The sequence below is a fragment of the Callithrix jacchus genome, chromosome 15 (assembly GCF_049354715.1).
Source record: "Callithrix jacchus isolate 240 chromosome 15, calJac240_pri, whole genome shotgun sequence".
NCBI lineage: Eukaryota > Metazoa > Chordata > Mammalia > Primates > Cebidae > Callithrix > Callithrix jacchus.
In genome coordinates, this window is record NC_133516.1 from 32,400,679 (window position 1) to 32,415,382 (window position 14,704).

At 50.8% G+C, this 14,704-nt stretch overlaps 1 protein-coding gene across 9 annotated transcripts; it reads right to left on the reverse strand.

Moving 5' to 3' along the window:
• Positions 1-3,905: 3,905 nt before the first annotated feature.
• On the reverse strand, positions 3,906-12,911 carry CDHR4 (cadherin related family member 4). 9 transcript variants are annotated; one of them, XM_035275538.3, is made up of 19 exons: positions 12,802-12,911; positions 12,285-12,475; positions 12,031-12,193; positions 11,863-11,954; positions 10,584-10,694; positions 9,535-9,638; positions 9,202-9,338; positions 8,787-8,970; positions 8,540-8,693; positions 8,192-8,285; positions 7,696-7,899; positions 7,477-7,616; positions 7,066-7,216; positions 6,759-6,979; positions 6,374-6,516; positions 5,065-5,121; positions 4,874-4,961; positions 4,613-4,640; positions 3,906-4,059 (listed from the first exon to the last, which is right to left on the reverse strand). In XM_035275538.3, exons 1-19 carry the CDS (start codon positions 12,848-12,850, stop codon positions 4,004-4,006), a joined length of 2,367 nt encoding a protein of 788 aa, XP_035131429.3. In that variant the 5' UTR covers positions 12,851-12,911; the 3' UTR covers positions 3,906-4,003. The 9 variants fall into 9 exon arrangements, with proteins under 9 accessions (XP_035131429.3, XP_035131428.3, XP_035131433.3 ...); XM_035275537.3 differs by having other exon boundaries at positions 4,613-4,643; XM_035275542.3 differs by lacking the exon at positions 12,285-12,475 and having other exon boundaries at positions 4,613-4,643; positions 12,031-12,100.
• Between the last annotated feature and the right edge of the window lie 1,793 nt (positions 12,912-14,704).

The following is a 14,704-nucleotide window of genomic DNA, read 5'->3' on the forward strand; positions in this document are numbered from 1 at the left end:
GCACACACGTGGAATCTCAGCGGTGTGCTATTGTTTTTTTGTCACCACTCTGGGAGAAGAGGGGTGCAGCCCCGGTTCACTCTGGAGAGGAAACTGAGGCTCAGAGAGGAGAGGCCGAGACAAGGTCACACCACCTCTAGAAGTGGAGGGTCTGGGTCTCGCACCTCGTTTTACTGGTTCTGGGATGAGGAGCCTCTATCCCGGCTTCCTGCGCTTTGTCCTTTGCTAGCCTCAAGGTACAGCAGTCTGTGCTGCCACAGCAGCCTCTGGCTCATTGCCCATCCTTTGCTGCCTGAGGTTTAGAGCCTACCACAAGGCCTGACACACAGCGGACGCTCCCCTTTCTCTGCCCTAGAGCATCTTGTCTTAAGATCCTGACAGCATCTTTTTCCCTGGACTGTCATGACCTGCCTTCCAGGCAAACTAATGGTCCCAGGAAGATGGTCACACCTTGCTCCCCATACAGAGCACCTAACTCTGGGCTTGGTTTCAGGCGTAGAACACCAGATGAAGTTACGTGGCCTGCACCTACACCCAAATGCCCCAACTAGCTAATTCTGACTTTTGGGCCTTGGCATCTCTTGAGCTTTGGTTGCCCAATCTGTAAAATTAGATAAAAGTGGAGCTTCTCAGAGGAAGATTTAATGAACCCTTAGAGCAGGGGAAGAACTCAAGAAATATGCCTACAACCACTTCCTGGAACAACCTGCTTTCAAGTTGCTGTTCCCGAGCTGTGTCTTAAAACACTAACTTTGGTGGGAGCCCCATTAAGGGTCTTTGTTTTGTTTTGATCCCGCAGAAGGCACCCAGCTTCTTCCTGGGCCTGGGATACCATAACTGGTTCAGAAAGGGAGGTCCTCCTGGCCAGGGGCAGTGGCTCATGCTTGTAATACAGCACTTTGGGAGGCAAACGCAGGAAATCACTGAGGTCACGGGTTCAAGAACAGCCTGGCCAAAATGGCAAAACCCCATCTCTATAAAAATACAAAAATTAGCCAGGTATGGTGGCAGGTACCTGTAATCCCAGCTACTCGGGAGGCTGAGGCAGAAGAATCAATTGAACCCAGGAGGAGGAGGTTATAGTGAGCTGGTATCACGCCACTGCACTCTAGCCTGGGTGACAGAGCAAGATTCTGTCTCAAAAAGAAAAAGGAGGTTCTCCAAAAAGGGAGGTTCTTCAGTGCCCTGAGGGGGTTCAGGCCCACAGACTCAACAGAGGAGGAAAGACTGTGATAACTTGGAGTTACCACAGTAAGGTCCTCTTGGAGAGCTGACAGAAGTTGATGCCAGGCTGGGCATGGAGGGTGGGCCAACACTGCACACAGCAAGATCTGCCCACCAGCAGCCTGCTGCAGGCAACAGCTCAGGTCAGCACAGGGAGAAGTGACAGCAGAGGAACCAGAAGAAACAGATCGGGGGAAAAAAAGCCAACAACCCTCAAAAGGGGGATTCTGCTAATCCTCAAGGACCAGCCATGCAACAGGATTCTCGTCTGCATCACCCCTCAACCCAGTGCAAAAGCTCTGGATCCTTCCCAAGAAAACCTCCACATACAGTTGGCAAACTGCCCTGAAGTTTGACTACTACAGAAAAGAGTTTGGACGTTCCTCAGAAAACTAAAAACACGACTACCATATGATCCAGCAATCCCACTACTGGGTATGAACCCAAAGGAGAGGAAATCAGTTTATCAAAAAGATATCTGCACTTCCCTGTTTGCTGCATCACCATTCACAATAGCCAAGATTTGGAAGCAAACTAAGTGTCCATCAACAGATTAATGGATAAAGAAAATATGGTACATATTCACAATGGAGTATTATTCAGCTACGAAAAAGAATGAGATCAGCCAGGTGGAGTGGTTCACGTCTGTAATCCCAGCACTTTGGGAGTCCAAGGCAGGAGGATCAGGAGGTCAAGAGACTGAGACCATCCTAGCCAACATGGTGAAACCCCATCTCTATTAAAAATACAAAAATTAGCTGGGCATAGTGGCTCACGCCTGTAGTCCCAGCTACTCAGGAGGCTGAGGCAGGAGAATCACTTGAACCCAGGAGGCGGAGAATGCAGTGAAAGAAAAAAGGAGGAGATCCTGCCATTTGTAACAACATGGATGGAACTGGAGTTTATTATATTAAGTGAAATAAGCCAGGCACAGAAAAACAAACATCATATATTCTCACTTATTTATGGGATCTAAAAATCAAAATAATTGAACTTGACCAAGTGTAGTGGTTGGCTCATACCTATAATCCCAGCACCTTGGGAGGCCAAGGCTGGGGGAGTACTTGACCCTAGGAGTTTGAGACTACTTGGGGCAATATAGCAAAACTTTGTCACTAGAAAATTTTTAAAAATCAGGCAGGCATGGTGGTACACACCTGTGGTTCCAGCTACTCAGGAGACTAAGGTGGGAGGATCGCTTTAGTCTAGAAATTCTCTACCAAAAAAAGGAGGGGGCGCAGGCGCAATGGCTCACCCCTATAATCCCAGCACTTTGGGAAGCCAAGGCAGGAGGATCACCTGAGGTCAGGAGTTCAAGACCAGCCTGGCCAACATGGCAAAACACTGTCTCTACTAAAAGTAAAAATTAAATTAGCCAGGTGTGGTGGCATGCGCCTGTGGTCCCAGCTACTCAGGGAAGCTGAGGCACGAGAATTGCTCCAATACAGGAGGTGGAGGTTGCAGTAAGCCAAGATCGCACCACTGCACTCCATCCTGGGTGAGAGAGTGAGACTCCATCTCAAAAAAAAAAAAATGGAAAAGGATTTAAACAAAACAATTGAATTCATGGAGATAGAGAGTAGAAGGATGGTTGCCAGAGTCTGGGAAAGGGTGGGGAGATGGGATGGTTAATGGGTACCAAGAAAAAAAGAAAAGAAAAATGAATAAGATCTATTGTTTGATAGCACAACAGAGTGACTATAGTCAATAACTGTACATTTTTAAATAACTAAAAATATAGTTGGATTATTTGTAACACAAGGATAAATGCTTCAGGGGACAGATACCCCATTTTCCATGAAGTGATTATTAAGCATTACATGCCTTATCAAAACATCTCATGTACCTCCAAATTTATATATCCATGTACCCACAAAAATTTAAAATTTAAAAAGAACATAACAACAACAACAAAAAGCAACAGTGATCCAGGCACAGTGGCTCACACCTGTAATCCCAGAACTTTGGGAGGCTGAAGGGGGAGGAACACAGTTCAAGACCAGCCTGGGCAACACAGAAAGACTCCATCTCTACAAAAAATTTAAAAATTAGCCAGGCATGGTGGTGCATGCCTGTAGTCTCACCTACTTGGGATTCTGAGGTAAGAGGATCAGTTGAGCCTGGGAGTTCAAGGCTACAGTGAGCCATGATTATACCACTGCACTCCAGCCTGGGCAACAAAGCCAGACCCCCCCGCCACATACACGCATGCAGGCACGCACACACGCATGCAACATTGTTCTCTCTCTCTTCTGGATAGAAAAAGGAAGCAGGTGACCCTGAAGAGACATGCTGATTGGAGGCCCCTCAGTGAGTGACAAGGATGATAGCCTATTATCTCTATAGAGCATCAGTCACACTGTCAGTCCAAGCATCATACAATGCCTTCTTAAAAGAAAAATAAAGCCAGGTGCAGTGCCTACAGTTCCAGCTACTCAGGAGGCTGAGATGAGAGGCTCTCTTGGGGCCAGGAGTTCAAGGCTATAGTGTGCTATGGTAACACCTGTGAATAGCCTCTGCACTCCAACCTGGGCATCATAGTGAGACTCTGTCTAAAAAAAAAAGAAGAAGGAAAACCTTATTGCTCCCTAGAGTCTGCTCACAAGGCAGGGAGTTCTCCAAGTGAGAATAAGGAGGGACAGATTTCAGAGCTTCTCCCACGTTAGCTACAAGGCTAGAACTTTTGTTTGTAATTTTGTTTATTATGAATCAACTTGAAAACACAGCCCCTGATGGTGTGAAAAAGAAATTCCACACATAGTAAAGCAGCTACTTGGCCTCAAAGCCAGCGCCGGGCTCCCGTGCGTGTGTTAAACAGGTAGTCTCTTCCTGTACCTAAAACCAGTAGGAGAGAAAGGAGAGTGAGTGTGCTGGTGGCCCCAGGAGAACTGCCTCCCTCCCCTCTTACCTAAGGGTGAGAGATTATTCCTCCAGCACCCTCACTGTGACACCCCACCTTCTGCTGAAATCTAACTTGTCCCCTCCCTCCCTTCTTAGCAAAATCTCTGAACTCTGACTCAAATGCACAGGAAGCCTCCTTGATTCTTCAACACTGGACACCAACTTCCCTAAGGCCAATGCCAGATTACTCTACCATAATTCACTGGTGACACCGGACTCTCTGGGGGCCTCTCGCCTCATAATCATCCCTCCTCCCGTTGTGGGCAGAGACCAGACCACGTATGAGTCATCTCTGGGTTCCCCAGGTATTTGACAAAGAGTGGATGAAGGGTGAGTGGCAATGAGAGCAGACCCCATTCAGGAAAAAATTAGATTGATGGTGGGTTCCTGGGAGTAGGAGGAGATTTTGAGATGGGGTAAATAGAGGAGGAGATACTCAAATGGGGTGAGGGCCCAGACAGAATAGTTTAGGAAGGGGAGGACTCACGGGGGTCCTGTGCTCTGCCATCAAAATGCTGCTGAGGGAAAAAATGAAAGATGCAATGAATTGAACCATGCCCACAGGGGAGCAGACGAAGGCCTGCCCCTGGGGGACCAGAAGCCCACCTGCCTCCTCCATACTCATGGTGCTAGTGTGGGCACTTCCACAGAGTAGCCATTCACAGGGAAAGGGACAGGCTTGAAGGGGGCTGGGGAGTACTCTGGAGCAGGCTCTGTGCCCACTACTTGAGATGGTGAGCTGACATACCAGGCTCTTGACACTGCTGGGTGCCTTGGGCATCTCCATCTTCGATACCTCCATGAAACCCTCGAGGGATCCCTCAGTTCCCTGGATGCTGGGGCATAGTAGGAGCAGCAGTACAGGGCAACGCTGTGAGCCTCAAACTGAGTTTAACAGATGGGCTCCAAGGCATAGAGAAGTATGCAAAGGAGACTGACCTGTTTAGCAGCAGAGCCTGGGCTGGTTTGCTGGGTGCTTGCAGTAGCTGGGCCAACCTAAAATGCCAGGAGGAACCAGCACCATTCCCCCATGTCTGTCTGTTCGTTCCTTCTTTCCTTACTTCCTTCCATTCTTTCAGAAATGGAGTCTCACTCTGTCACCAAGCTGGAGTGCAGTGGCACAATCTCGGCTCACTGCAACCTCTGCCTCCCAGGTTCAATCAGTTCTGCCTTAGCTTCCTGAGTAGCTTGGACTACAGGAGCACGCCACCACAGCCAACTCATTTTTGTACTTTTAGTAGAGATGGGGTTTCACCAAGTTGGCCAGGATGGTCTCGATCTCTTGACCTGTGATCTGCCTGCCTCAGCCTCCCAAAGTGCTAGGATTACAGGCGTGAGCCACTGCGCCTGGCTCATCTGTCCCTTTATATTGGGAACAACCAATGTCTGTATGCAGTGCCCACATTGTTCCATCCCCTTTCCCTGGGCTCAGTCCTATGTCCACAAGGAACTCGAGAGTCTACAGGAGCAGGAAAGGATTCCAGTGGAGGGCAGAAATCAAGAATAGGGGTAAATGCCCAATGCATGACACACTCACAGTTTCTTTTCTTTTCTTTGAGATGGAGTTTCGCTGTTGTTACCCAGACTGGAGTGCAATGGCACAATCTCAGCTCACCACAACCTCCGCCTTCTGGGTTCAAGCAATTCTCCTGCCTCAGCCTCCTGAATAGCTGCGACTACAGGCACGTGCCACCATGCCCGGCTAATTTTTGCATTTTTAGTAGAGACAGGGTTTCACCTTATTGACCAGGATGGTCTCGATCTCTCGACCTTGTGATCCACCCACCTCAGCCTCCCAAAGTGCTGGGATTATAGGCATGAGCCACCGTGCCCAGCTTTCTTTTATATATATATATATATATATATATAAAGATGGGGTTTCACCATGATGGCCATGCTGGTCTTGAACTCCTGGTCTCAGATGATCCACCCACCTCAGCCTCCCAAAGTGCTAGGATTACAGGCGTGAGCCACCACACCCGGCCCACACTCACAGTTTCAAGCCCTGAGCTTATCTACACTCCTCCCTTTCCAAGACTGGATTCTGCCAGTGGTGGAAGTTGCCTCCTCTCCGTGTCTCTTTGACCCTAATCTAAAGACTTCTGGAGGGAGAGCAGCCCTCCTCAATGTCAGTTTGTCACTTACCCACTTGGGCATTTTCATCTAATCTTGGGTGAAACCGCCCATCACAACTGGGGTCCATAGGTGGGTTGGGGGCAGGTAGGGAGCACAAGGATAAAATCCCTACCCCTGGAGGAGCCTGCCAAGAAGCCAGCCCAGGGCCAAGAGGAGAAGAGCACCAGTTGCTGTCAACACCACCACAAACCAGGGCTGTGGCTGCCAGAAAGCCTCTGTGTCTGTCACGAGCATGGGTGTCATTATTGAGGATACCTGAAAAGGAGGCCACAGCCTCACCACTGCCTTGCCAAAATGTCCTACCATCCAGCCTTCCAAATCCCCCCTGGGTTACACCACCCCAAACTCGTGATTTGCTCTCCAGCACTACTGGGCTCTCTACACTCAGCACTTCCCTCTGAACTGACTTCCCCGTACTTCCACCTGAAAAACTGGGTCTCCTCACCCTCCAAGGTCCACCCTTTCTGCCCCCACGAGGGCCCAAGGAGCCTCCTCACTGTGGTCCTGTGGATGTTGGTGACCTCTGTGCTGGCCTTCCAGGAAACTAGATGCACAACAATGGTGGCTGTAGTGCTGAGGTGGGGGGTTGAGGGGCCTGCATCAGCCACACAGATCAATAGCTCATAGGTATTGGGCTGCTCTGGCCAGAAGGGCCCCAACACAAGGTCACTGTGCACCAGGACGGCCCCTTGCAGGATGAATCGGTTCTGGCTATTCCCTGAAAGCAGAGTGGCAGGAGGAGGAGACCATTGCTGGCCTTGGCCTGCCCCTTATCCACAACCTGGTGGTGCCCATGTCCTTTACCTCCCACGATGCTGTAGGAGAAGGCCAGGCGCTGTGGCTCCTGAGGGATCCGGCATGACACCTTGGTCACCTCCACACTTCGGCCCAGAGGAACATAGATGGTGAGTTCCTGAAATGGGGGCTCGCACTCGGGGGCATGATCATTCACATCCTGCAGAAAGGAGCCAGGTTAGGAGTTGGTGCAACCACCCCTCAAACCTCCAAGCCAGCCCCTCAACTTCTGACGACAGCCAGAGCCTAGGTATCAAGGAATCACACAACAGACTCCAGAGCTTTCCACAATTAGACCCCACTTTTCTCCAGCCAACTCATGGAATAAACTGAGGCACAGAGTGGAAAAGCAGACCACCACAGGGCGATCTACTCCTGTCTTTCAAAGTATTTATTTCCAAAGCCTTAGGACACAATTACCTCAACCTCGATGGTAATGGTACAGGAGCCTGAGCGGTGACAGTTGGGGTTCTGGTCTTGTCCATGGTCAATCAGCAGGACAGTGAGCCTGTAGACCCTCTGCTGTTCATAGTCCAAAGGTCCTAGGAGGTGAACTTCCCCTAGAGAGGGGACCACAGCCTCAGGCTGCAGAGCCAACTCTGGCTCCCTGCTTCCATCCCAGCCCTGGGGTGGAAGTACCACTGAGACGGTCCACAGCAAAGGTGGGAGGACCACCGGAGGTGTAGTACTCAATGTTGTCATGAGGGTAATCCATATCCATGCCCACCACGGAGCCCAGCAGAGTGTGTGGCACTGCATCCTCCCGAACCCGGAACATGCGAGGGGCACATGCTGGGGAGAACTCGTTGACGGGTGTCACCATCACCAGTACTGGCACCTCCGCTGGAGGTCATTTGGCAATCAAGGAGCTGGCCTGAGGTGCCTATCCCTGACCCGGGGGTCTGAGGAGGGAGACATGGCCCTGCCCTGGGGGTCTAAAGAGTGAGAGGGTCTAAAGGGAGGGCAGAAGCCTTCCCTTGCTGGGGGTCTAAGAGATATATCCTCAGGGTCTGAAATGGAGACAGCCCTGCCCTACTGGATTCCGAAGGAGGAGAGATGACCCTGTCCTGAGCGTGGGAAGCAGGAGGGCAGAACAGCCCTGTCCTGGGTGTCCAGGCTGGGTATGGTCACTCACTGGTCATCTGGGGCTGGCCACCATCAAGCACCAGGATGGAGGCTGCATGCTGGAAGCAGGATCCAGGAGTGTCACAGTCCAGTGTGGCATTCACCTAGCCAGGGGGGCTAGAAAGTAAGGTCCAGCCAAGGGCCTGGGAGAGCCCTGAGTCCCATGGGGCTGCAGCAGGCCAGGGCATCCACAAATAGCCCACCTGGATCCTGTTTTCCAGACTGCAACACATGCTGACTCAACAGCCGTCCCCCCAACCCCCACTCTTGTGGTCTCAGCTCTCACAGACCCTTGGCCCATCTACCTCTTACTGTTGCAAGCACCCTGCAAGTGGGCGTGGGAGCTGGGGCTGAGCACCTCAAGGGCTCTGTCATAAAGGCAGAGGCTGGCAGGGTCAGAAGAACTGCGGAACCACAGCTTGTAGTCCAGGGTGGCACCAACAGAGTCTGGATCTTCGCAAGTGAGAGTAGTCAGCACAGTGCCCACAGGTGCAGTCTCGGGGATTTGGGACCTGAGCATGCCACGGCAGCAAGGCAGGAATCTAGCAGTGCCCTGAGTCATAGCTCTGGCCCCAGCAACCCAGGTAAGGTTCCCAGATACTCACAGCAGAAGCGCTGGCAGACAGCGTGGGGGCCAGAGGTTGACCAACGGCACGTTCAAGGTGAAATTGAGCTTGGCACTGTCCCGTGGCTGGTGCTGCTCAAAGGCCTTCACCTGCAGCCTGGAGACCGCAGTGCCTGGGGTACAAGCTAACTCCAGGGGTGCAGTGGTCCGGACCACACCATCCTCTGCATGAGGCAGGAGGGTCAGGGAACATAGAGACCAGCCCCACTTCCAGCTCAGTCCTACGTCCACCAGCCCACCAGATCCACAGATGAAAGAGGCTGCTGGGCCTGGCCCTCCTGCTGCCTTCTCCAAGGCCAGACCCCACAAACAGGAAAGTGAAGAGGTAGTATGGGTCACCTCTGGACCAGTCACAGAGGCATCATGGTACCCGCCTCTCCCTCAACACCTCTCACCACGACCAATGGAGAAGAATGGGCTGGGCATCGGAGACAGGATTTCATAGCGCAGGTTGACGCCCTGGGCCCAGACCTGAACCACCTCACTACCAGGGGCCAGGTTCTCAGGGATGGTGATATTCTGAGCCTGTTTGCTGGATCAAAAGAGGGGCACTGGTTCCTGCCCATTCCTGCTCACCCTGTAGGTTCACAGCTTCTTTCCCTGGGCCGCCATCCTGCCAGAGCTAGGACTCAGCTCCAGGAGCCTCAGCCTAACTGAGCCCCTGGGGCTAGGCCCTTCCTCCCTCACTATTCTAGGGTAGGGGAGCCTTAGGGGTAGGGGAGCCTTACAGGAAGGAGACCTGGCTGGAGGAAACAGGCAAAACCTTCACCATCACCATCCCTTGGCAGCTCTGCCTTTGTCCGAAGGACACTGAGATCTGTAGCTGGAAGACCTGTGGTGCACCCAGAGCAGAAAGGAGCTAGAGTGTGTCTGTCCATCTCTTTGTCTATGCCCAGTCCTCCCCTTAAATAGGCAACCTCACTTAGGATCTCCAAAAGGAACCTCAACTTTCACTTTTCCCCATGATCCCCATGACCTGTCATTATGCTGACAAGTATTTCTTTGAGCCCTATACCTTTGGGCCATGAATTATTCCATGAGGATGCAAACAGTCCAAGAGTAAAATCTGAATCACTCACAATGTGAATTATCATTTCGAGTTGCTGAAAGCCAGTCCCTAAGAGATGGAAGTTTTAAAGGGGGAACTTCTCTAATCTCTTCCACTTTACCCAGAACTTTTTTTTTTTTTTGCCCAGGTTGGAGTACAGTGGCACAATCTCAGCTCACTTCAACCTCCACCTCCTGGATTCAAGCAATTCTCCTGCCTCAACCTCCTGAGTAGCTGGGATTACAGGCATGTGCCACCACACTCAGCTAATTTTTGTATTTTTAGTAGAGATGGGGTTTTGCCATGTTGGCCAAGCTGGTCTTGAACTCCTGACCTCAGGTTATAACGCCCACCTCAGCCTCCCTAAAAGCTAGGATTACAGGCGTGAGCTACCACGCCCAGCCATTACCCAGGACTTTCTCTCACTGTATGATTGACCTAAACACTTTTCATTCTATTAGAGGGTCTGTGAACTCCCAGAGAGAAGGATTCCTCTTCTTTCTAGAACTCCAAAGCCCAGCACAAAACCAGGCTAAGGTGGGAGGACAGCCAGCATGGAGCAGCAGGTCCAGGTCTGAGAGAGTCAGTATTAGCTGAGGAGGCCAAGGAGGCCAAGCATACACAAATTTCTTTTGAAGTGGAAAGAGAAAAAAAAAGAATACACAAATTTCTAAAAGGTAGGAGCTCTACCCAATCCATGGACACCCCCAGATTCCAGGTCATGCTCACCTTTTGAGCCTGGCCTAGGAGGCCCTGGGATGGTGCCTGCAGCCAACCTTGCTCATTGATGGAGAAAGGTCCAGGGAAGTGTGGAGGGTCCTGGACACTGATAATGCTCATCTGACAGAATAGAGATGCTGGCCACCCCATTCAGCCCCCAGTGCCCTGAGCACCCCCATCAACATTCTCCAGCAACCCAGCAGGCACCTGCCTACACCCAATTTTCTTTCTTTTTTTTTTGAGACAGAGTCTTCCTCTGTTGCCCAGGCTGGAGTGCAGTAGAGCTATCTCAGCTCACTGCAACCTCCACCTCCTGGGTTCAAGCGATTCTCCAGCCTCAGCCTCCCAAGTAGCTTCAATTAGATTAGAGGCACCTGCCACCACGTCTGGCTAATTTTTGTATTTTCAGTAGAGACATGGTGAAACCCTGACTCTACTGAAAATACAGTGAGGCCAGGCTGGTCACGAACTCCTGACCTCAAGTGATCTGCCTGCCTTGGCCTCCCAAAGTGCTGGGATTACAGGCGTGAGGCACTGTGCCCAGCATCACACCCAATTTCTCATGCTTCACCACTCACCGTTATCCCAGCCTGGGCTCTCTGACCTCCAGCCCAAGCCCCCTGGCCACGATCCTCAATCCTTTTTGCTTTTAAGCCAGTTGCTTTGTTTTTAAGTACTTTTTTTTTTTTTGAGACAGATTCTTGTTGTGTCACCCAGGCTGGAGTACAGTGGCACGATCTTGGCTCACTGCAACCTCTGCCTCCCAGGTTCAAGCAATTCTCTTGCCTCAGCCTTCCGAGTAGCTGGGATTACAGGCATGCGCCACCACGCCTGGCTATTTTTTTTTTTTTTTTTTTTTTGTATTTTTAGTAGAGACAGAGCCTTACTACAATGGCCAGACTGGTCTCAAACTCCTGAGGCTGCCTGCCTCAGCTCCCCAAAGTGCTGGGATTACAGGTGTGAGCCACTGTGCCCGGCCATTACCTGCTTTTTTTTTTTTTTTTTTAATTACAGCAGTAATACAAAATTGTCATAGAGAACTGAGAACACATAGCTGATCTTGAAAGAAGAAACTCAGCCCGTGAGATGTCCCTATGGGAACAGCCATGGTCACTGGGGGTGAGCAGCCCTCAGCAGTGCTCTCCAAGAACATGCATCATGTAGAGGCTCATCTATGCCTTTGCTGCAAGGTTCCTCTGCAGGCTGTGCCTGGCCAGGCAGGATTAATTTACTCTCTCCATCCCCCCGCCCCCATCCTGTCACCCACCATCCCATGTTCTGGACTCACCTGGGCTCCGTGGAGTTCTAGGCCTGGGAGGAGCAGAATGTACAGCCGAGCCCCAGGTCTGACTGTCTCTGGCACCTGAATCATTTCCCCAGCTGGCCAGAGGGGAAGTCAGGGAGGATCTGTTTGGGCCATGCCTGCCCACCTCCTACTGACTGCCCCTGGCCTCACCTGGACTGGCAAATCGGCCAGCACACTGGATATGGCTAAGGTCCCGCTGCACATCCACAAACAGTGGTCCCTGCGTCACATAGTTGCCACATGTAAACTTCAGCCACAATTTGTAGTGGTTCACCATCAGGGCATCCAGTCGAGCAGAGCTGCTCAAGGTCAACTGTGGTGGGTGGGCAGTGTCCATGTGGGCCTTGGAAATTTTAGGTCTGCCCTTGTGCCCCCACAGTCCCCAGTGGTATACATGACCCTACCTTGCCCACATAGGTCCCTTGCCACCTGGCCAAACTGGGTGGGTTGAAGAAGGTGGTGGGTGGCTGGACATTGAGCAACTCCAGGGTGGGTGTGGGTGTGTAGGAGGAGCAATTGAAGGAGAAAAACTGAATGACTGTGCCAGGGCCCTGGCTCTCAGAGACATTTATAAACCAGGACAGGCTGTGGAGGTCTGTGAAAAGCAGAGAATTCAGGCTGGAGGCTCCGCAGGCTGATGGAACCACACATACTAGCAGAGTCCTGTCTTTTTGCCACAGAGCCTGGCCACACCTTGGGGCCAAGCAGCTAAGGTCTTTTCTTGTACCCAGCATCCAACATTTCACAGATGGGGAGTGAGAACTTGTTTGAGGAAGCAGCCAAGATAAGGGATGAGGGCCAGGGGTTCAGATTCTTACACTTTCCTACCTCTCCCCCAACCCCTCTCCTTTATGGTAGCTTTTTTAGGAAGGTCAGGACACCAAGGGAAAACTAGGGTTCCCCCACCCACCACCTCCTTACCAGAGACCACCAGAGCAAAGAGGAGCATGAAGAGCCTAAGCAGCACCATGATGACCTGAAGACACAGACAGCAGAGGAGCCTTCAGAAAGCTAGGCTGTTTGTCTGACTCACCCTGTTGCCAGGTCAGTTGCTCAAACATAGCTGGGCAGTCCGGATTCCTGGGCCTCCCAGATTCTAGCCCCACCTATCCCTGGTGACTGAGTTCTAGACCTCTGGCAAGCTTCCAGAGGCTCCGAATATCTCATTTTCCATTGCCCCTTCATTACTACAACTCCAAGGGCATGGAAAGGGAGGAGGATTAAGGTTCAGATGAGGAAACTGGTCATCCAATCCTTGGAGATAGAGCAAGCACAGCACCAGGAAAATTGGGCCCAGGACCTGCTAACCCACAGAGTCTCAAATCCATCTGGACCCCCTCCATTAGAACATTATCTGCCTATAAAATATGAGCCCAACCATCAACAAAATCTCTCAAAATTTGTTGGGTGTGGTGGCTCATATCTGTAATCCCAGCACTTTGAGAGGCTGAGGTGGGAAGATCACTTGAGCTCAGGAGTTCAATATCAGCCTGGGCAACAAAGTGAAACCCCTATCTCTACAAAAAATTAGTTGGATATGGTGGTGCAGGCCTATAGTCCCAGCTATTCAGGAGGCTGAGGTAGGAGGATCGCTCGAACTCCAAGAGATCGAGGCTGCAGCAAGCCATGATTGTGCCACCATACTCCAACCTGAGTTGCAGAGAAAGACCCTGTCTCAAAAAAAAAAAAAAAAAGTTGTCTACATCCAACAAACAAAAGGAATCCTTTATGATAGAAATATAAAATACAGGCCGAGCGTGGTGGCTCACGCCTGTAATCCAAGCACTTTGGAGGCCAAGGTGGGCAGATCACCTGAGGTCGGGAGTTCAAGACCAGCCTCACCAACATGGTGAAACCCCGTCTTATTTTAAAAAAAAAGAAATACAAATACTGTTTACCTTTGAGAATATCAATTGGATAGGGCACCAGGTGGCTTCCATGAGTTGCTGAGGCTGTTCTGTATCTTTATCTGGGTGGCAGTTGCACAAGTGTCTACAGATACATTTATAAAATTGTAACTTTCAAATTTGTTCATTTATTGTGTTTATATTATATGTCCTTTTTTTTTTTTTTGAGATGGATTCTCACTCTGTCGCCCAGGCTGGAATGCAGTGGCACAATCTCAGCTCACTGCAACCTCTGCCTCCTGGGTTCAAGCTATTCTCTGCCTCAGCCTTTCAAGTAGCTGGGATTACAGGTGCTGACCACCACATCCAGCTAATTTTTTTTTTTGTATTTTTAGTAGAGATGAGGTTTTATCATCTTGGCCAGGCTGGCCTTGAACTCCTGACTTCGCAATCCTGACTTCGCAATCCATCCGCCTCGGCCTCCCAAGGCGGTAATACCGTGGCTCATGCCTCACGGTATTACAGGCATGAGCCACCGTGCCTAGGCATATGTCAGGTTTTTTTTTTTTGGTTTGTTTTTTATTTTTTTGAGATGGAGTCTCGCTCTGTCACCCAAGCTGGAGTGAAGTGGCATGATCTTGGCTTACTGCAATCTCCACCTCCTGGGTTCAAGTGATTCTCCTGCCTCTGCTTCCTGAGTAGCTGAGATTACAGGTGCCTGCCACTGCGCCAGGCTAATTTTTATATTTTTAGTAGAGATGGGGTTTCACTATGTTGGCCAGGGTGGTCTCAAACTCCTGACCTCATGATCGACCTGCCTCGGCCTCCCAAAGTGCTGGGATTACAGGTGTGAGCCACCGCTTCCGGTCTATGTTAATTTTTTAAAAGTTTTCTAGCCAGGCATGGTGGCTCATGCCTGTATGGGAGGCTGAGACAGGAGGATCGTTTGAGCTCAGGAGTTCGAGACCAGCCTGGAC

Bases quoted from the DNA above. Each gene is read 5' to 3' on its own strand.
- CDHR4 (XM_078350938.1), bottom strand. From the start codon at position 12,614: ATGCTGGGTACAAGAAAAGACCTTAGCTGCTTGGCCCCAAGGTGTGGC. The intron at 9,639-10,583 runs GTGAGCATGACC...GGTGCACCACAG, and splicing joins TCCTAGGCCAGGCTCAAAAG to GTCTTCCAGCTACAGATCTC. The intron at 7,217-7,476 runs GTAATTGTGTCC...TCCTTTCTGCAG, and splicing joins CCATTACCATCGAGGTTGAG to GATGTGAATGATCATGCCCC.